The sequence below is a fragment of the Hippopotamus amphibius genome, chromosome 9 (genome assembly GCF_030028045.1).
Source record: "Hippopotamus amphibius kiboko isolate mHipAmp2 chromosome 9, mHipAmp2.hap2, whole genome shotgun sequence".
In the NCBI taxonomy this organism is placed as follows: Eukaryota; Metazoa; Chordata; class Mammalia; order Artiodactyla; family Hippopotamidae; genus Hippopotamus; species Hippopotamus amphibius.
Genome location: NC_080194.1, coordinates 64,288,100 through 64,310,660, shown reverse-complemented (window position 1 = coordinate 64,310,660; position 22,561 = coordinate 64,288,100). Strand labels below are relative to the sequence as shown.

Genomic DNA, 22,561 nt, shown 5'->3' with positions numbered 1-22,561 from the left:
TCTAGTTTTGCTTGTTATGAAGTATTTCCAGCACCTAGAACAGTGCTTGGCACAGAGTGAGTACTCAGTAAATATTTATGAAATGCATGAGACATTTTTTACTGCTGGGAGAATATTTTGCTTTTTGAAGGTAGAGTCTATATCTTATTTTCCCTTTTTCCCTCCTCCCCGCCCCTATCCCTCACAATTACCATACTGCTTTGCACATAAATGGCATTCAGTAAATTCCTCCTGATTGATTAAAAAATGTTCAGAGAGGCCATATGATGTTCTGTTCACAGAAAGTGGATCTGCAAGCATATGATTACACACTGACTGAGTGATGATGAACAGCTGCTATTTATGAAGCAGAAGGGATAAAGATTGTTGAGTGAATGAGAAATAGACTTCAATTGAAATGGTAAGGATTTAATTTAGCTTTTGAAACTCATTTCCTGATATGACGCTTACAAGATACTAGAGGACAATACAAAGGGAGGCTGTGAATTTTCTTTTTCTTTAAAAATAGATGATCTTTTAAAGTTTTCCAAGAGAAATCAATTACTTGTTTGAGGGCTAAGGGTTATTTCTGACTTGAGTTCTCAACAGTCTAATATGAAATAGATTTTTTTTAGAAAAGATTTTTCGTAGGGGATAATTTTACAGAATAGTTGCAGATTTTCTCTCTTCTTACATCACCATGGTACATTTGTCAAAATTAAGAAATTGAAACACATAACTATTAACTAAACTCCAGACTTCATTTGGATTTCCCATTTCTCCAGTTATGTCCTCTTTCTGTCCCAAGTGAGGTTCCTTTTTGATGTTCTTCAGTGGTGTATAAAAGATTGTGTGTTCTAAATATCAAGCTCTGAGTAGAAATACATAAACCTAGAGCTGCCTCCGTCCTTCATCTTGGGGCAAAAGTACTTTCCAATCAAGCAGACTTGAATATGATCCCCAGCTCTGTCACTTTGAAGAGTTGTGTGTCTTTGGGCAAATTGTTTAATTACACTACACAATGATTTCCACATTTATAAAATGGAGGTGGTAGGAGCTCTCCAACTGTAATGGTTTCAGAAATCTTTCACAGTAAGAGAATTCAGTGTTGCAAAAGTGTGACTTTTAATAGGTAACTAGTCTTTTGTATTTATTAAACTAATACATTAAAAATAGCACTTTAAATAACATACCTGTGATGTTTTATATATGTTAAATTAGAAGAGGGCTCGGGGGGAGGGATAAACTGGGAAATTGGGATTGACATGTACATACTACTACATATAAAATAGGTAACTAATAAGGACCTACTGTATAGCACAGGGAATTCTACTCAATACTGTCTAATCACCTATATGGGAAAAGAATCGAAAAGAGAGCAGATATATGTATATGTATAACTGATTCACTTTGTTGTATACCAGAAACCGACACAACATTGTAAATCAACTATACTCCAATGAAAAGTAAGAAGAAGAAGGAGGAGGAGGAGGAGGGGGAGAAGAAGAAGAAGAAGAAGAAGGGGGCTCAGGGGAGCCTGACTAAAGACTCCTTAACCAAACTTTAGTTAGGCTCCTCTGAGCCCTGATCTCAACTAGACCTTATCTTTTGACCTGCCTAGTTCAGTTGTAGCAAGAATTCTGCTAAGTCGGTTTAGAAAGCATCCTTCACCTTTGATATCTGATAACCCTGGCAAGTCGGTTTAGGAAGAAACCCGCTACCCTTGATGTCTCCTCTAGTAAATTTCCATTCACCAACCCCCCTGTAGGGGAGGAAATACTTTCCTTCTACTGTCCTAGGTTTGATAGCTGTATCTATGAAATAAACTAAAAGCAGGCAAGTTAACTGCAGAAAAGGTATAAAAATTTATTAATTTTTAATATTACATGCACAGGGGCATTACGGGGGGGGGGGGGGGCGGAGGGAGTGAACATTCAAAAAAGCAGTGATGGCTTCCCTGGTGGTGCAGTGGTTAAGAATCCTCCTGCCAATGCAGGGGACATGGGTTCAATCCCTGGTCCGGGAAGATCCCACATATGGCAGATCAACTAAGCCCGTGCACCACAACTACTGAGCCCATACACCGCAACTACTGAAGCCCACAGGCCTAGAGCTCATGCTCCACAGCAAGAGAAGCCACCGAAATAACAAGCCCATGCACCGCAATGAAGAGTAGCCCCTGCTCTCCACAACTACAGAAAGCCCACGTGCACCAAAGACCCAATGCAGCCAATAAATTAAAAATATTAATTTTCAAAAAAAGCAGTATTTGAGAGTTTATATCATCTCAGTAGAGGAAGGGGAAGGAGGATGTATGCCGCTTAGGGGAGAGTAATGTTTTTTAAAGATGAATGGACCCTTAGGATACATGGCAGATAGTGATAGTTTGTGACAAATTTTCTCTGGGTGTGATGTTGAGTTCTGACTTCTAGTCTCTTCTGTGATAAGAGTCAATCTTCCCCGGTCGAGGAAACTTTTGGAGGGGGGATTTATGACAGCTGAGTTCCTTTTGGAGGATCTGTCTTTAGGCAGATAAATGGAGCTCAGAGAAGTCTGTGTTTCAGGTGCCTTCAGCTCAAAATAATAATGAGTTGGGGGCGTGAAGGAATTCAGGACATGCCACCCCCAGTATACCAAAGCAACATACTGTGGGTGGCATGTCCTGAACTTCTTCACCCCCCCAACTCTTCTTCTTGATTATAAATCCCCACCTAATCTTTGCTGTATTCAGAGTTGAGCCCTCTCTCTCCCCTACTGTGATAGTCTTGACAGTTATTATAATAGTCCTGAATAAAATTCCTTATTGTTTTAACAACTGTCAGAATAATTTTTAACACTCACAATAATGAATATTAACTAATTTCTATTATCCCTGACTCATCAAATTTTTTAAAATATCCCTCCAAGTTTTAATAAAACTTTAAAAAAATATCTTTGCTGTCATGCAAAACATGAATGCTGAAAGACATTTTCATTCCATATGTCCTTTATCCAAATATTCAGCACTCTTCTAGTTTTATGAGTAGAAAGTGACTCTCACTGATCCCCAATACACAGAGTAATTTGGATTGGAAATGCTTTAGTCGATTATCCTTTATTTGTAGAACTATACTTCACAAACATCCTTATCAACAGATAAGTGGGGTATGTTTGCCCGTGAAAATGTCATACCAAAGCACATCTCACTTTCTCAGTGGTGATTCCATACCAGTCTCACCTCTCTGTCATCAACTAAGGAGTGCTTAGCGGCACCTGGCACATTAGGAGTTCAACAAATATGTGCCATTACTATTATCCAAATCTGAACTTTAATTTTTTCCAGCTTCCTTATTTTTCCTGAGTCTTCATTGCAAAAACTTCTTATTCTGCCCTGCCTTTCCTTTACCTTCCCTTGCTCATTCTCAACTGAGTTCTCTCCTTATCTCCAAAAGGAAGAGTGACTTGCAGTCTGCAGTTAATGAAACAGAGATAATGATATTCTCTATGTTAAGACAGCATGCAGAAGTAGTTCAAGTACACTAGAATTTTATGATGGGGACTCTATACTGATTATCCGATGAGTGCTGTAATGAGGTCTAAGAGACAAAAAATATATATAATATCAGGTAAGTGCTCAAGAAATGTTAGGTCCCTTCCTACATCTTCATTTTTATAGATGAGGACAATAAGGCCCAGAAATATTAGTCGTCACAGCTAAGTTCCGAAAAAGGGGGAAGGTGGGGGAACTGGCTTTTATTTCTTGTCATAGTTCTCCTTTTCTGAGCTATTCATTTGGTTAAGTGACTTAATGACCCATCTAACAAATCCACGAGGCTCACCAACGCATTTGGCACCTGTCAAGCACCCAGACATGGTAACCCAAACATTTTGGTGAAACACTAACAGTTTTGTTGCCTTCCCCTCGAATTTTATTGTCTCTGGTGTGCTAAAAAATATTGTCCGTCATTTGTCTCACAGTCTCATACATACTTGGAGATGACCACTGATTTTTAGGCCTTGACGTTGTTCAGATTCTTGATAATTCTTTAACAGGTAAAAGAAGCAATTTGGGATGTAACTCATTGGAGTCTAGAATTACAATTTTAGGATAGTCCTACCTAAACCCTACCCAATATTGGCACCAATTGCACGAGAATAATCATTCATTGCAATAAGTATTCACTAGAATAAATATTCATCAAGAAATTAGGACGCATTCAGAGATTACGATTCGGTAGCGCTTTGAAATCCATCCTGGACTACGGAAACCCGGTGGAAGACTACCTGGTTCGCAAACTAGATTTGGGAGAGGAGGGGCTTGGAGGAGGCGGGTCCGGACAACCAAGCGCGAGAATACGCCCCAGCGCATGCGCACCTATTAGCGGGTAACTTCCATTTGCTAGGTAGGGAAGGCAACTGAGAAGCAGTCTTCAATTTTTAAACTTCTCTCCTCAACCGAAAATTAGATTGTGATCAGCTCCCTGAATAATGTGAGCGCGTTATTCTCCGAGTTCAAGATTAAGGACACTTGGCATATACCGCTCAACCAAGAGGTGACTTCTCGTCTCGTCCCCCGTCCTCTGGGACATTGATAGGCTAGTCCATTCCACAGACTTTCGAGTCCTCGCAGCGGGTCGGGGATCGAAGGATTGGGCCAATTGCGGCTGAAACGTCTTTGGAAGGAGGAAGGGGGTGAGGGGGCATCCCTCTGAGTTCCGCCTCTCCTTTTTCGAGGCGGCCGTGGGGAAGGGGGACGTACGAAATACTGCCCTCGAAAGCGAACGGAGCACACCTCTCCGAGCAAACTGCCGGGGGGGAGCGGCGGGAAAAGGGCAAGACGGGAGTGGGGAAAGGGAAGGATCCAGGAAGCCGCGCGGGAGGGCGCGCGCGCGCGCCCCTTTTTCAGCAGTGTGGCGGGGTCGCACGCACGCCCGCCTCGGCGGCTGGGCGCGGTTTGCGACAGTGGGGGGAGCGGGGGTGGTGGCGGCGGCAGTGGCAACTTTGCGGCAAGCTCCGGCCGGGCTTGCTTGACGGCGGTGTGGCGGAGGCCCCGCCCTAGGCGGCAGGAACCTGGAGGGAGGCGGAGGAATATGTCCGAGAGGGAAGTGTCGACAGCGCCGGCGGGAACGGACATGCCTGCGGCCAAGAAGCAGAAGCTGAGCAGCGACGAGAACAGCAACCCGGACCTCTCTGGAGACGAGAATGTGAGTTCAGCCCTGAGCAGTCCGGACGGGACTTTGGAGTGAAAGTTTCAAGTTCTTTTGAAACTGCAGACGCGGGGGCGGGCAGGCGGCTGTGGGGGGAGGGAGAGGTGTCACCCTCTACTCAGGAAAAAGCGGGCGTGGAGGAGAAAATCGAACTTGTCTCTGAGGGGTTTTGAGCTGGGGCCGTGAGCGAGCGGAAACTTGGCGAAGGAGAGTGGTTCAAGGGAGAGCGTGGGGGCGGAGGGTCGGAGAGGTCTGCTCTGAGATCCTTTTGCGTGGATGAGGAGTGTTTGGGCCTTTGGGAGATTGGGGGAGAGTGCGGATCTGAGATTCCAGTCGTTTAAAAGGCAAGTTAGAGGTTTTTCGAAGACAGTTGGAAGGAGGGGCTAGCGTGTGTTATGGACTTTTAGAAAGGAATTTGGGGGCCGTGTCACTCTTAGACCCTTACAGACCGTCCGGGATGGGTAGCTCTTAGACGTGAGGGATTTCGATGACTCTTTTTAAAGGGGCTTTTGTGTTTGCTCCTGTCTTGTCCGTGGAGAAGGGGCGTGCCTGACAGTCGGCTTCTCTTCAGGAGGAGGAAAATTGCGAGGGTCGTCTGCTGACTTGGAGGGGGAAACGACCCTTGAGGAAGGAATGAGAAGGGACGGGTACTCTTTTGTAAGTTTTCACTAAGGTAGAGGGCATGACTTGGAACATTTTAGGCAGCTGGGGTAAAGGTAGATGTCTTTAGGTGTGGGCTCGTGGCCTCGCATGTGTAAGGTGTTTTGGAATCAGATTTTTTTTTAAACTCTGGAATGGGTCTTGGTAATACTCTAGTCTGTCCCAACAGATGATTACACTGTTTTTAGGTGAGACGTCAGTAATGACCGAATTGACATTAGCTTTCAGTCGCATGTTTTAAGTTTGTGTTCAAGAAAGTCAGCACGTTGTCTTGACAGTTCATTCAACGAATTATTCTAAAATGTGAACCCTCCTAGGTAATAATATCTGATTATCTTTTTAAAATCTTTGGAGTGTTATAGGAGAGTGGTGTAAGTTCTTTTTCTCAGTTTGGCTAGTTTTAAGAATAATTGTTGTATGTTACACAGCCGGTTCCCAAATTTTATATCCTACATCGCCGATTGAAGAATATATATGGCATGGTGTCAAGACCAGAATTTTCACTGAACAGATGGGAAAGAATTCCTTTTGCAGAAAGAAGAAAGGTGTTTGGGAGATTGTCAGTTTGCGGGATTTGGACTTGAAATTTCTGGAAAGTGTTGAATGTTACTTTAAATCTTTTTTTTTCTTGTTTGTCGTATTATATATTGGGATCTAACATTTTTGACCCTCTTCATTCCAGCCCTTAGTGTCTTTGATTTTGACCTCTTCTTAAATTTCTCTAGGTAGATTAGGTTAGTGACTAGGAGCACAAACTGGATCTAACCTGTTAGGTTAAAGTCCCGACTCTACTGCTTACCGGTTGCTTGGTCTTGAGCAAGGTACTTGACCTAGTTGTCTTGGATTCTTCTCTTAAAAATGTGGATAATAACGGTATTTACCTCATGGGATGTTTGTGAGAATTAAATGAGGTAATATAGGTAAAGTGCTGAGAAGAGTGCCTGCCTCTTAATAAGTACCATGCGAGTGTTATTTAACTACTATCACTTCTTTTGTAATCACATTGTCTAGACTTACGTTTCTGGCCCTACCACATATTAATCAGGCAGAAAAGTAATGAAAATGTCGATAACCTGTTTAGACTGAGGAAGATTTCAGGGGACCAAATAAATAGAAAGGGTATTTTCTTTTTATAGACCCTTAAGAGGAAAGTACCCTTTGATGCATCCTAAAGCTGTTCAGAACTAGAAGATTGGACTAAGCCTTTGTTTGTGTTCCTGCATTTGGCTGGGACTTCTAACCTTTTTTGTGCCTTGGACACCATAATGAATCCGTGAAAGCTTTTCAGAATAGTATTTTCAAATTATAAAACACAATATATAAGATTACAAACAAAATCAGTGATAAAATTATTTAAAAAGTTACAAAATTTTTTAAAACAAATTTAAGATTTGTTATAAGAAAGTGCTTTAATGTAAAGTGCTTCTTTATTAGCACAGTAACTAGATCTAGCAGTGCCTCTGTTAGTAATGATGGGCATAGACAATTTTTGAGAGCTGCAACAACTGTAATGTGATATAAAATCACCTGATTTCCATTGGTGAGGAAGTCGCAGCGACAGTAACATTAGCATGTATTATAGAAGGAAGTAATAGATTTCACGTAAAGATGGTGAAAATTAAAATGCAATTTTAAATTCATGTCTTTAATTATTTTGCCAGTCAAGTTCACAGGCCCTCTGAATTTCATCCAGGGACCCAGATCCAGGTAAAGGGAAGTGAGTAGACAACTGTATAAAAATGAGTTTAGAAAAAGCTAACAAGAGCGGTGGTTTTACTCTTGAGGGAGCCAAATAATGACAGGAAGGTCAAAAGCAAGTGAAGGAAAGAATGTGGTGTTTTTGAGTTGGAATGAAAGTAATCTGAGCAGTTGCTACTTTTAAAGTGAATCAGAATTGAAAGGACATTAAAATTTTTTTAATTGAGGTATAATTGACTAATAACATATTATTAGTTCCAGGTGCACAGCATAATGATTTGATATTTGTATACATTGCACAGTGATCAGCACAATAAATTTAGTTAACATCCGACCTATTTTAAGTTTATTGTATACATATCTGCCATTTTATTAACTTTTTCATATAACTGCAAAGTGGTTAGCTTCTGAAAGAATACTAATTGTTGTCTGGTAGTAAGATCAGAAGGCTGAATCTGGAGACTTGTCTTTTGTTTAAGCAATCTGTGGCAAGATTAAGGGAGAAATTACTGTCCCTGTTTCCTTGTTGTGCAAGTGAAGATGTAGTGCCATATCTGTTGCATAGTACCATTCTGTATTTTGAGGGGGGGTCAAGGTGGAAATCAGCCTGTACACATATTAGATACTCAGGAAAGGTTTGAATTTAAAGATGAAATGAAAGCATTGTGACTGTATTGCATTTCCATTTGATTCTGTCTGGATTTGCCTATTTGAGGAGATGGGTAAATTAAGTGATTGAAAGTTTATATATATGTAATGTGCCCCAATTATTTTTTTTTTTGCTCCAATTATTAACAGTGTTTTGTGTGGCTTCTTGATTAGCAGTTGAATTTTTAGCCAGAGTGGAAAGAAGCTGGTGAATACATCTAACCATTTTATTATTTCGTTTCTCTAGTGTTAAAAGATAATTTTCAGAAAAAGAAGGTAATTTTCAGAGACATTTTACTTATGTGAGGGAACTGGGCAAGTATAAGTCAAACAGTACAAATGTATATGGATTAAAGGAATGTAGAGATGAAATTGCAAAGGAAGAGTGAAAGGGAAGACATTTTGAACCTCTACCTGTGGATTATTCACAATGTAAGAGATGTAAGATTGTTCAAAGGCAGTGAAGGGGGCTAGAATCTGATAACATGGAAGAGTATGTGGTAGATATATAGTTTTCCAGTGAAAACACAAAATTGTTTTATGCACTAGGTTTTAACTGTATAAATACAACTGAAAGGTAGGGAGAAATAGAGATTAAAAAACTGATTTCAGGACTTCCCTGGTGGTCCAGTGGGCAGGAATCTACGTCACGCTCCCAATGCAGGGGGCCAGGGTTCGATCCCTGGTGGCAGAACTAGATTCGCCCTGCATGCCACAACTAAAGATCCCACATGCCATAACTAAGACCCAGCACAGCCTAAATAAATAAATAAATATTAAAAAACAAAACAACAAAAAAACAGTGATTTGAACCTAGGAACTGAACTCTAAAGTTTTACATTTTCTGTGTCTATGAAAGCTGATTATATTTTCATTAAATTACAGTCTAGATATTGAGCACTACTGTGTGCCATCTATCCACTTAATTCTCTTTTTTTCACCCTAGATAACCAGTATATTTTAGAATAATTTGTGTATTTTTTTAAAGTGTTTCATTTTGTTAGGAACCATTTGTTTGAAAAACCACCCCTGAGAACTACTGTATAATGCCATATAGTTTTTAAGTGAATTAATGTGAATTTTTAATATACTTTTTGATACCCTAGTTAATTTTTAACCTTCTGTAATATCATAAAACCAGCTTTAGGAAACAGTAATTTAAAAATACCCCCTAAGGTAGTGGTTCCTAGTATGTGTTCTCATAGATGTTAATAGGCACTCCATGAAAAAAAGCTTCCTCTGGAATGAATTTAGTAACTACTGCCCTAAGGTGATATAGGTTTAAATAAATCTCTTTATTCCAAAGAACACTTTGGAATGTGTAATCGAAAGAGTTAGTGAAATCCTCTTCTGGGAATAGAGGACCATTAGTGTAGCTTGTGGACTGGAGACAGGGTATAAATCAGGTGAATTTTCAAGGTTTCCTGCAGTCATTTCTACATTTGGAAGGATTTTTACTTTACAGTGAGTTTCTGGAGCTCTATTATATGAGTATTTTAGAGCTATGAGTCAAATTTCACTTGGAAATCACACATATGTAGAACCTAAAAACATTCTAAATGGTTAAGTGTTATAAATAAGCAGAGTTTGAATGGTAATCAGGATTTTCATCTAAAGTAGGAAGCACTAACACTCTAGCCTCAAATGGCCACCCACCCCCATGCTCCAAACTGAGCAGCAGGCAAATAAATTGTGAAGACATGCAGGTCAGTTAAATTTAGGAGTCACAGCTTTAGGTTTTGAATCCCAGCAGCTCTTAACCAGCAAGGCACCACTTAAGCTCTCTAAGCAACACTTCCTTAACTAGCAGTACCTTGTATGAATAGCAGTAAAGATGAAGTGAGGCAATGTAGTAAAGTGGCTGGCACAGACCAGTGCCTTGTTATTTAAAGGCGTTATTATTCTTACCATTGTCATCCTCATGATTAGCTTTTTTGTTTATATTTTTGGTGAAATATCAAATATCCACAAATCCTAGTGTGTTTGTGTTTTATTCTTATTTGGAGACAGGAATAAATTTTTTCATTTCTTGCAGAATTTATTAATTACTTCTTTTAGGTCAGTCAGCAGCTACCCAGTATGAAGTCATTTCCTAAGTACAGTATTGCTGTTTCATATAATTTTTTCTGATTTGCTGCTCATAGGATGATGCTGTCAGTATAGAAAGTGGTACAAACACTGAACGCCCTGATACACCTACAAATACGCCAAATGCGCCTGGAAGGAAAAGTTGGGGGAAGGGAAAATGGAAGTCAAAGAAATGCAAATATTCTTTCAAGTGTGTAAATAGTCTCAAGGTATGTACAGAAAGATACAGTCTGTGGGCTGAATGCTGGGCTCCAGAGTTATTTCTCAGTGGTAAACATTTTATGCTCAAGATACTCAAGAATATTTTAAAATATTTATGCTCAAGAATATTTTAAAATTATAATAATTTGAAGTTTTTTCTTTTTGTAGGGCAGACTGCATGGTTATTATAATCCATTCCACATTTGTGTAGTTTTTTTTTGTTTGTTTGAAATTAAATGGATAGTACCTAGTGTTGCATCTGGTTTTTCTCTATTGTTTTTGTTGATTTTGAGAAATGTTACTCTTCATATTTTGGTAAAACTTAAAAGCATAAGGCACTTCCTGGTACGTGTTACTGAAAAGAACTGAATGTGACTCATTAACTTTGAGTTAACATAAATTGAAACAGATGTCTTACTTTCTGCAGTCTTTAAAAATTTAATTCTTTTATTTATAATTGTCTTCAAAGAAAAAGGTATAAATTTTGTTTTGAATATTCAATATTTGGGAAAAATAATAGGTTGGAGTTATTTCTATTACTGCCTTCCTCAATAGTCTTTTTATTTTTAAAAAAGTTTACTGATATTTATTTTAAATGTTTTGTGTATATTCATTTCCTGTTTTTTTAAATTTGTGGGTAGTTTTCCTTTGCTGAGCAAGAATATATATTATATTATCTTACACTTGTTAGATTCTTTTTAAAAATACCTAAATATACTTTAAAGTCTTCAGAAAGCGTAAGAAGCTATGGCTATATGGAAATTATTTTTTCCTGTCTATGTAGCAGAATTCATTGCTCAGTGTGTCAGATTATACTCTCTTAAAAGGAGGGAAATAGTCTCAGTGGGCTTTTTTTTCCCCTTCTTCTAAAGCAAAGTGTCCATTGTAGTTTCATATTAATATTTAGGTATATTAGCCTGTTTTTACATAGTATATCTGGAAGGTGGTTTTAACTGCGATTTAAATATTTTGATTAAATATTTCCAAAGCCGTGGCTTTTTAAAGGATAAGAAATGAATGTTGTTATACTTTAGAAGTGAAAACAATGCCTTTAAGGAAATACCAGATTGCCAGTAAAATCCTAAGGTTAAAAAATAACTTTGTGAACAAAACTGAATACTTGTAGCACAGGGAACCCTGCTTAATATTCTGTGACCTAAATTTGAAAAGAATTTGAAAAAGAATGGACACGTGTATATGTATGGCTGAATTACATTGCTGTGCACCTGCAACTGACACAGCGTTGTTAATCAACCCTACTCCAATATAAAATAAAAATTAAAAAAAAAAAAACCAAAAAACTGGATACTTGTTTTCTATACACCTCCTTATAGCCTCCTGGTAACTGTGAAGTTACAGCCCACTGCCTCCTCTGGCCCCCACTGTTCGAGTATTCTTGTTCATTATAAAATTTCTTGAGTTGTTTTTCTTTTAGAACCCAAATTCAAGGTTGTTTAAAATTGTTTCTGTAGGGCTTCCTAGGTGGCGCAGTGGTTAAGAATCCACCTGCCAATGCAGGGAACACGGGTTCGATCCCTGCTCCAGGAAGATCCCATAAAAAAAAATAAAAAATAAAAAAAAATTGTTTCTGTAGAACTACAGAAAGCAGTGATTTGAATGGAGTCTGATACGCTTCCCTTTACGGGGGGAATTAAACCTAATGGAGTACTGGAGAAACTGTATTCACTCTTAGGTTGTTATTTTAGAAAAATAAATTGTGTCCTTATGTCCTAAGAGATTAAATGCATTTGCCACAATTATCCATTTTATTTTGATTCAGAAGCGTGCATTTGGGTTTAAGACGATAAAAGGCAACTATCAAAGTATTTTCGTTGATGAGTACTTGTTACCTAATCTTTGATTTAAATCTTTAATAGTTATAAAACTTTATCATGCACTAGTATTTTAAAATGTAAGAACTGGACTAACATATCTTTTAAGTGTCAAAAGTCAGTTTATGTATGACATATAAAATTGCAGCTTGCATTTTGGAAAAAAGTTATAATGGGAATGGTCAGTTTCATACCATTTTTTGGTTTCTAAAATATATTAATTTTTCTTATTTCTTGGTTATTATATAGGAAGATCATAATCAACCATTGTTTGGAGTTCAATTTAACTGGCACAGTAAAGAAGGAGATCCATTAGTGTTTGCAACTGTAGGAAGCAACAGAGTGAGTATTAAGGGGCCTGTTTGGCATTTTGGTGTATCAGACTTTGATGTTAATATAACATTGAAGTGCAGTGATTTTGAAGTAAACTTTATATAGCTGGTTTGACAGTATTGTTCCTTTATGTAAAAGTGAAGCGTTCTACAAACTGTCAAAAATTAAAAGTGATATTCATGACTGAAAATACATCTTTATTTCATATGAAAGTGAGTCAGAAATTATCTGCACTCTGGCTGTAGGATTTATAGAAGGTTTTTTTTTTTTTTAATAAATTTATTTATTTGTTTGTTTATTTTATTGGCTGTGTTGGGTCTTTTTTGCTGTGCGCGGGCTTTCTTTCTAGTTGTGGTGAGTGGGGGCTACTCCTCATTGTGGTACGCAGGCTCCTCATTGCCATGGCTTCTCTTGCTGCGGAGCACAGCCTCTAGGCGTGTGGGCTTCAGTAGTTGCAGCACATGGGCTCAATAGTTGTGGCTCACGAGCTCTAAAGCACAGGCTCAGTAGTTGTGGCGCACGGGCTTAGTTGCTCTGCGGCATGTGAGATCTTCCTGGAGCAGGGATCGAACCCGTGTCCCCTGCATTGGCAGGTGGATTCTCAACCACTGCACCACCCAGAAAGCCCAGAAGTTTTAATATAATTGGAGTGAGGGTAATTTTTGACTCACACTCGGATATATACTCCCAATTGTTCATGAAATGGGTTTTGTCTTCGTAAATATTTTGTCTTCATAACTATTTTGTTTTGAGTGGCTAAAAAAATTGACTTTGCTTTTTAGAGGTGACTTTAATAGTTGTTTGTGAACTTAGGGCAAGAAGTGTGTGATTTCTTAAAAATAATAAATGTAATCAGTTGCTCTCTGTAAATAAATGTAAAGCATAAATCCAGTGGATTTATATAATAGTTATTGAAAATATTTTAATTACATGCAATAAACATTCGTTTTGAATTGTTTTTATTTAAGGAAGCCAGAGTATCTTGAACTGAGAGAATGCATGGAAAAAACCATGCTGGGCATTTTTTTTTAAGCTCTTTATTGGAATATAATTGCTTTACACTGTTGTGCCAGTTTTTGCTGTACAACAAAGTGAATCCGCTGTATTTATACATATATCCCTATATCCCCTCCCTCCCACAACACCCTCCCAACCTCCCTGTCCCAGCCCTCTTAAGTCATCACCCATCATCGAGTGATGGTTAGTGATGTTGAGCATCTTTTCATGTGTTTGTTGGCCATCCGCATGTCTTCTTTGGAGAAATGTCTGTTTAGGTCTTCTGCTGGGCATGTTTTGATGTAAACCATTATTTAACTTTTTAGTTAAACTTGGGGCTGAAAAAGTGGATTGTAAAAGCTTGTTTATTTCTTTCCATTCACTTCTAAATGAGTGGGGAAGAGGGAGATTCCCTAGTGCTTACTAGGGAGTCTCAGGAGTTTTCTGTTAAGTTGAAATCACCTCAGAAAAATTGTCCTCCTAATAAGTTTTTACTGTATTAGCTGACATTCCGGTTATTCATTAATAGTGTACTAAGAGTTATGAGAATAACAGAGAAACAGATTGGTGTATTTAGAAAAAGAAAGATGGAGGACATTGATGAATTCGTATGAGTTGACAATAAAAGTCACTATTTTTACCTTTAGCACAGAGGGGAAGGGAAGGAGGTGAATCTGAGAGGTGTTCCATGAATTGTTATTTTGAGTGAAATTAAATTTTATGCTTCTTTAGTAACTGTGCCAAGCTTTTCAGAGAAATAAAAGACCGTGATTTTTAATGCACACTATATTTGTTTTCTGTTTCCTATATTTGTTTTCTGTTTCTTAGTGTTAGTATTCTGTTCTCAGTCAAAATTAACTTGGGAATTGTCAGCTGAGAATCATACAAACACACATGCTTCTATTCTGGGCTAGAACCTTCCTATTCCTGTTTTCTAAAAAGTAAATTTGGCTTTAAGTAATTTCCTGGAAGTCTTTAAGGAAGTTTTAATTACATTTAAGGCTCTGGTACTTTTATTGGTCGTTGAAATTCTGAAGTTGATAACCTGGGATAATAGCTTTTTTTGGTGTTTAGCCAAATGTAGGTTATGATATGTGGCTTGAAAACAACATTTCAGAGGGAAATTGATGAGTTTGAAGAAAACATTAAGGTTATTTTTCCTGAAACTTGGGAACAAAATCCATTAATTAATTTGAATCCACTTTTAAGACATTACTATAAACCTGATTATACTTCACTAACTTCATCATCGTATTAGTGTAATTAGAATTACTATAATTTGTGCTCCAGGATACTTATTGTGATGTTCCAGGCTTTCTAACAAAAAGAATCCCTGTTCTCATTTAAAATGACATTGAATTATTGGTTATTGAATTATAAAAAGGTCTGCTGTTTGGACTTCTTTTTCTTTAAAAAGAAAGAAAAATAAAAATAACCTAAGACAACCTAGTTAGCATCCATATAAGGAATATTTTTAGAATATTAATGTAGATTATCTTATTAATAGGTGATGATAGATGATTTAAAGGATCTTTATAGAGTTCTTATAGACTCTTATTAAGATTAACAGCAGGTTATTGCTAACATGACTAGGCTGTAAGAAAAATGAAAAGTTTAAAAATTTAGTATTACAGAGTAAGCCCTCTGTATCTGTGGGTTCCACATCTGTGGATTCAGCCAACTGCGGATCAAAAATATTGAGAAGAGAAAATTCCAGAAAGTTCCAAGAAGCAAAACTTGAATTTGCTTTGTGCTGGCAACTATTTACATTCATTTACATTGTATTAGATGTCATAGTGGTCTAGAGATGACTTAAGTATATGAGAGGATGTGTGAGGTTATATGTAAATACTATGCCATTTTACATAAGAACTTGAGTATCCTCAGATTTTGGTATCTGTGGGGAGTTCTGGAACGAATCCCCTGCGGATACTGAGAGACAACTGTACATAATTGAGTAAAGTGTGTATATTATTAATTTTAGACTATGTGACAAATGAGAAAGAACACTGTACATCAGAAAGTTAATATTTGGTGAACAGTGTCCATGAGAAAATTATTATTAGGCAAATTTTAGATTTTCTTATATGTAATTAATAAATGTTCTGAAACTACCCAAAGACTTCAGAGTTTAAAAGAGAATAAATCATGGGAATTCCCTGGTGGTCCAGTGGTTGGGGCTCTGCACTTTTGCTGCCATGGGCCTGGGTTCAATCCCTGGTCAGGGAACTGGATTCTGCAAGCCATGCGGTGCAGCAAAAAAAAAAGAGGATAAATCACAATTTTAGGAAGTAATTATACCTTACTGGGAGATATTCAACTTTATTTTCTTGGGAGAGTTGGTGCAATTGTGTGGATGAGATATGAGTTGAAAACATTGGAAAAAGAAACTTATGATTATAATATTTAATGTACTCTGGAAATTATGAGATGCACTAGGCTTTATAATGGCTTCCTTAAGTTTAAAGGAGTTCTTTTAAAGTATTAGTTTCTGTTGCTTCTCAAAGTAGCATCTTTGAGATACATTTGTGACTAAAGTTCAAAAGCTGAAGAGTGTGTTTCTATGTTTGAGATGAAATTTACTGTATTTTTGTTTTCATTAGGTTACCTTATATGAATGTCACTCACAAGGAGAAATCCGGTTGTTGCAATCTTATGTGGATGCTGATGTATCCTTTCCTGGGTTTTCAATATGGTTGGCTAAAGAACTTGAATAAGTACTCCCAGAACTTCTGTAAATTAATTAGTTCTCTAAAGTTATATTGCCCTTTCTTAATGTTAACCAATGCTCTTCTTTAACTGTCACCCAGAAGATTACTGGTATCTAGTTTTCCTGATCCCTGGAAAGCCATTGTAGGGTGGAGATGAGGGAGGACAGGGTGGAGATGAGGGAGGACAGTGCAGAGATGAGTGTTGGAAATCCAGTAATAGAAAGTGATAGCAGAAAGTGGCTAAAACTTCCTGTTTCTTTGAATTTTATTGTGTCAGGGCAGTTATATTGGAGAACTTGGGTTGATCAGAAGCTGTGCCTGGCAGTTATATCAAGTATCTGGTCAACAAAATTAACGTGCAGTTTGTTTAGGAAATAAAATATTGTAAAACATGGGTTTATAAAGAAAAAGAGAGCTTTAAAAAGCCAAAGGGTACAACAGTTAAAGCTTGGTGATAAGATTTCTTCCAGATACTTTTGAAAAGCTATCAAATAAGAGAAAGCAAGAACATTTAGTCTTCCTACTGGTGATAAGGAGAGAAGTGACCTGTAGCCGTATTGGGAAGATCTCACACAGGAAAAGGTGGAAAACTGAATAGTTATTGATCTTTAGCTAGAGGCACATAAAGTTACTGAGATAGAGCCAGGGTCAGCAAACTACAGCCTGTGGAGCTAGCCACCTGTTTTTGTAAATTAATTTTTACTGGGACACAGCCGTGCCCATTCATTTACATATTGGCTATGGCTGCTTTCAAAAGACAGAGGTAAATAGTTATGCAAACAGCAAAATAGTAATCAGAACAGTGGAAGAACTGGATTTGTCTGATCATTTGTTATAGATTTTAAACTTAAAATCTCCATTGTTTAAACCTGGTAGTATAAAGAAAAATGGAAACTTCTTTGTCAAAAACTTCAGCAGTTCTTTGGAGCTTTTTGTGTATAGTATTGTGATCATTGATGTGTTTACTTTTCAAAAACAAATTATATTTCTTAACTGGCATTTCTTAGGCTGATGAAAACTTTTACACTTGTGCATGGACGTATGATAGCAATACAAGCCATCCTCTGCTGGCTGTAGCTGGATCTAGAGGCATAATTAGGATAATTAATCCCATAACAATGCAGTGCATAAAGGTAGGTTTTATTGTTAAATTATAGATCCGCTTTTTTGCTTTTTTTTTTTTAATGCACACCTGCAAAAAGCTTGACATGTTGAATTTAAAACTGAGTCAGTGTCTGTACAATTTCTAATTTGGTTTGTACTTTGCCTATTGCTTCCTTTAGACAAGTCTTTTGAGACCTTTGTCACATTTGGGTAATGCAAATTAAGGAATAAATGGGAAAATTTTTATCATTTGCACTATTTTCTTTTAAAATTATTTGTCCTTTTGTCTTGCTTTATTCTGAGAGGCTTTAAATGAGCAAAAATAAAAGAGTGAGCTCATTTTCCAAAATCCCCTAAATAGGAGTATAGACTCAAGAGCACCTTGTAAAGAACTAAAAAGTGAAGCCTTGGAAGTTGATACTAAAAGAAATTTTACAAATCACTTTAACCCTGGGGACACATTAGAATCACCTGAGACTCTTTTAAATCCTTGCTATGGCTCAGAATATCTGCAAATGGGACTTGAACATCTTTTATTTTTCCTTCAAGTTGAGTGCTTTTAATTTGCAGCCAAGGTTCAGAACTACTACTTAAGGTGAAACTATTTTTCCATTCCCTTAAGATTAATGAAAAAGAATTTATTGATTTTTATATGAAAGTTGAAGAAATGTTTCAAATTTATTATAGCACTATGTTGGCCATGGAAATGCTATCAATGAGCTGAAATTCCACCCAAGAGATCCAAATCTTCTCCTGTCAGTAAGTAAAGGTAAGAGAAGCAAATGTTTCTTTAGTTCTATTTATTTGGGAGTGAATTTTTTTATTTTAGGGACAAGCTATTCTGAGGAAAAAAGCCAAATTTAAAAAGAAGTAAGTTTTAGAAAAATATTAGGCTATGTTAGCATCTGCAGTCGAAGGATTGGAGGATGGGACCATGAAATACACTCTTAACATAAGATGTAAATAAGATAATTGGTACTGAGGATTAAGTGTGTATTACCCTTATTTATCATATTACATTATGATAGTTTTAGAACTTTATCCTGAATTGAATTATCATATTAAGCTTCATTAATTTTAAGTGGCAGATCACCAAAGTTAGGACATTTTTAATAGTTTGAAGGCAGTTTTGCAAATCATCTTACTATTCTTTCCAATCATGTAATAAGAAACTATGCATCTGAAAATCCATATTGCTTTTTTTGTCTCTCTAAAACTTCTGTTTTATAAAGGATTCCCTGTAGAATTTTTTAAAATACTGAGTTATCCAGCATAAGCTCTTTGAAATGTTTCCCTTCCTTATAAAGAGAACGCATTGCCTTGCTCTGTATGCCTGTGTCAGCATTATAAGTTTATTTTGGGTTCAGACAGTCCTCTCTGTCATTTTTAATCATTTCTGAGCTCTCTAAAATAATTTGCGTTCTTATTTCTACATTCTGTTTTCAATTGCCCTTTCTCTTTTCATTTCTACATTATTATTCTAGTCAAATTTATTCTTTTCTTAACAGCTTGTCACACCTATAACCTAAACCCCACAATCTGCTCATATTAAAAGATGTCCTCAAATTATAACTCTTACATGAAAAGTGTTTTGTTGTGATTTTTCTTTAACTATCAAGGCTTGTTTGGAAATGGACACCTAAGAAGAGAACTGGTAACTTTTTCTCTTCTCTTAATGACAGTAGCTCCGCTCAGGTATTCCTTTACAAGTAACATAGGCCATAATGCCTTACTTGTTCTTAGTGTCACAACTTTTTAACCCTGCTGTTCCCGCATTGTGTCAGTAAGAGCATTTTTCAAACAGCTTTTCAAAATGAATAGGAATTTTTCTGCAAGTAATACTGTCAAGAAAGGAAAAGACAGCCCATAGAACAGGAGAATATACTTGCAGATTATGTATCTAATAAGGGACTTGTATCAAGAGGTCATACAGTTCAGTAATAAAAAGACAACCGAATTAAAAACTGGCAAAGGTTTTGAATAGACATCTTTCCGAAGAACATGCAGAAATGTCCAGTAAGCGCATGGAAAGGCACTCAGTATTATTAATCATTAGGGAAATGCCAATCAAAGACATAGTGATACCACTTTACACCTACTAGGAAGACCATAATCAAAAAGACAATCAAATATGTTGACTAGGTTGTGGAGAAATTGGAACCCTCTCATCCTTTGCTGGTGGGATTGTAAAATGTAGGGACTTTGAAAAACTGTCTGGCAGTTCCTTAAAAAGTTAAACATAGAATTACCACTTCTAGGTGTGTATATCTTCAAGAGAGATGAAAGTAAATGTCCACACAAAAACTTGGACAGAAATTGGGATCAAGAAATCATTTTTGTAGCAATGTTAATTTTTACAACTAATACAATATATTACTGCGTCTTAGTATTACCTATGTAATATGCTAGTATTCGTGTATGGTATGGACATTGTTATATTTCAAGCTCTTCACGGTATTATATTTATGAATATTGCTATCTATTTTGTTGCTGATGTTTAATGGAAAATTAGATTGCTCAAATTACAGTTGAATTTTGAAAGGTCCATAATATCCTAAAATTATGTCACAATGTATGCATGTTTCAGTCCTGTTTTGGAATTTACTGTAGAAATCTTATAAATCTACTTTGTCCTCTTCAATTTGTAAATGTGGGTATGGTGGAGGGAAGAGCTAGTACCTTTTTCTATGGCATGTGCAATAATCAAATTTAGGACCACAGAAATATTTCTTTCTTGTCTTGAAAGTTTGAGCTCATACCTAGTTAAATCTACAGGTGATATATTTTAAGTTCCTATATGATATGGATTCTTTCTTAGTCTTTACTGTGAATAAGTTAAGTCTAAACTTTGGTAGCTTTTTCTTCTTTAAAGAGCTTTTGAAAGTCCACACTAAATGAATGATAAAAGTTCATATTAATTTTTTTATGTCTGTACTAGATCATGCTTTACGATTATGGAATATCCAAACGGACACTCTGGTGGCAATATTTGGAGGTGTAGAAGGGCACAGAGATGAAGTTCTAAGTGCTGTAAGTTGAAAGCTACAGGGCAGTGACCTTCAGGTGTACAAAGCTGTGAACAATACCCATAGAACTCTTTCCTTACAAGAAAGTGTATGGTTTGTTTCATCTAGCCTGGCAGACAGTTACTTCATTTACTTGTGACAGAGGAGATTTTAACTTTCAGGTGAAGAAATAAAGCAAGTAGGCTCTTTGTGTTTTATGTGTACTCTTGCACATTTTTTTTTTACCCGTGCCTGGATTCTCATGAATGAATGCTATGAACTTGTTCTTTTCCTTTTTTAATCTAAAATCACCAAGTTAACTTTTGTTGTTTCTCAGTTATTGAAGGAAAAGGTTAACTTACTGGGCAATTAAGAAACTTTTTCATCTTTTATTTGAAGTTGAAATATAAGTTACTCATTTCTAGGAAGTGTTGCTCATACTGAGTTTTAGGTAACTCTTCCTTTTGATGTCATGGTGTTATCTTTATACTTATGTATTGTAATCTGTTGATCTATTGTAATATATAAATGTTTTTAGTAAAGTTTCAGATTTTGTGTTATTTCAGATTTGCTTATATTCCGTGTATAGCTTACTTGTGTAGTAGTCTTTTAGCTCTTCGTTTCTTTTCCTTTTTTTTTTAAACTATTTAAAGGTGCACCATATTTTGAAGCATGTGACATTTTAATTGGAGGTAGTAACTATTCCTATAGTTAGGGTTTGTATGCTTTTGTGAGAATCATACTTACCTTAAAGGATTTTCTAGAGCTTGCAACTTGGATTTTCTACAAGTTGCAATAGCAGCCTCCACCTGGCTCTATGTGTGAAAAAGCTGACTACTGTCCTTCCCTTAAAAACTCTAATGAGAGCCCCTGGCTCTAAGGGTGTCTTGTTGCTGTTGACATTGAGGTTATTAGGGAAAGTAGCAGCTCCCAGACATGTGGCTTCAATAAACACCAAACCTAAAGCTCTCAGACTCTTGTAAAACAGGGTTCATGATTAATTCAAAGGTTGGATTAACATAGACTGTCTAGATTAGTGAGGAAAATGCCCTCCTTAAATAGAACTCTCTACTGTTATTTCTTAAAATGAGACCAGGAGATAGTCTGTATCTCTTCTCTGTAACAATAGGTCACTGCTAGAAGGATTGATGTGTGAGATTTTCATTAACAGATGTACCATAAATATCATCTCTGCACCTCAGTGTCTCATCTGTGAAATGAGGTGGAACAAGATTGTTGCATTGGATGATCTGTTAGGAGTTTATTAAAAATTAGTAAACAATAAATGAAGAAGTTTAAATATGTTACTTCCTTTTTAGACATTTTTTTCTTTTATTCATTTAGAAAGTGAACTCTAAAACCAAGGTACCTGAAGTGTTGTGACTTAGATGTACAAATAAAGTTTCAGTTGTTTAAGGACTCACAATTTCACATAAGATGTCAGTTTCATTGCTTAATCAGGGTTAGACAAGGAAAAGTAACATAGCCATTCAGATTTTTATGTCATAGAATTTTTTTACCTCAACATTCAATTCACCTTCAAAATCAAGCAAAGGAAATATTTGGATAAAGATAATAATTGACTAGATAAAATTAAATTCAGACAGATAAAATTAAATTCTTACCTTCCATATTATATAAGCTCATATATTGTGGTGGTAACAAATCAGTTAAAATAAATCTCAAAAGCAGTAAAAACTTTGTGACTATGGCCTAAAGATATGAAACCCAAAATGTTAGTATTGTGGTTTGAAATACAATTTTCACAACAATACTGGATATCAGATGAAAAGTAGATAGCATAATTTGGGGAAATAATTTATATATTTAATTTAAGCTTTTCTGTTTTACATACAGGATTATGATCTTTTGGGTGAAAAAATAATGTCCTGTGGTATGGATCACTCTCTTAAACTTTGGAGGATCAATTCAAAGAGAATGATGAATGCAATTAAGGAATCTTATGATTATAACCCAAATAAAACTAACAGGTAACAGTTGTAGTATTTAAAACAATTTGCTATCTCATGCTGTTGAATAGCGTTTTACTTTTTTCAGAATTGTTATAGAAGTCTCCAACATTGATTTTGAAATCCCCTCTTTTAATAATCTTAAGGTAT

General features: G+C 36.5%; 1 protein-coding gene across 5 annotated transcripts in view; it reads left to right on the top strand.

Annotated features, from left to right (window-relative positions):
- Positions 1–4,374: 4,374 nt before the first annotated feature.
- Positions 4,375–22,561, top strand: part of EED (embryonic ectoderm development) — a 31,008-nt gene continuing 12,821 nt past the window's right edge. For 2 of the 5 annotated variants that reach the window (XM_057749912.1, XM_057749915.1), the window contains exons 1-8: positions 4,379–5,162; positions 10,316–10,468; positions 12,542–12,634; positions 16,225–16,290; positions 17,340–17,465; positions 18,124–18,205; positions 20,375–20,466; positions 22,299–22,432. In XM_057749912.1, the coding sequence (XP_057605895.1) occupies positions 5,049–5,162; positions 10,316–10,468; positions 12,542–12,634; positions 16,225–16,290; positions 17,340–17,465; positions 18,124–18,205; positions 20,375–20,466; positions 22,299–22,432 (860 nt within the window). In that variant the 5' untranslated portion in view covers positions 4,379–5,048. Of the gene's footprint in view, positions 5,163–10,315; positions 10,469–12,541; positions 12,635–16,224; positions 16,291–17,339; positions 17,466–18,123; positions 18,206–20,374; positions 20,467–22,298; positions 22,433–22,561 lie in introns of all 5 variants that reach the window. The other 3 variants (XM_057749913.1, XM_057749914.1, XM_057749916.1) reach the window with 3 other exon arrangements.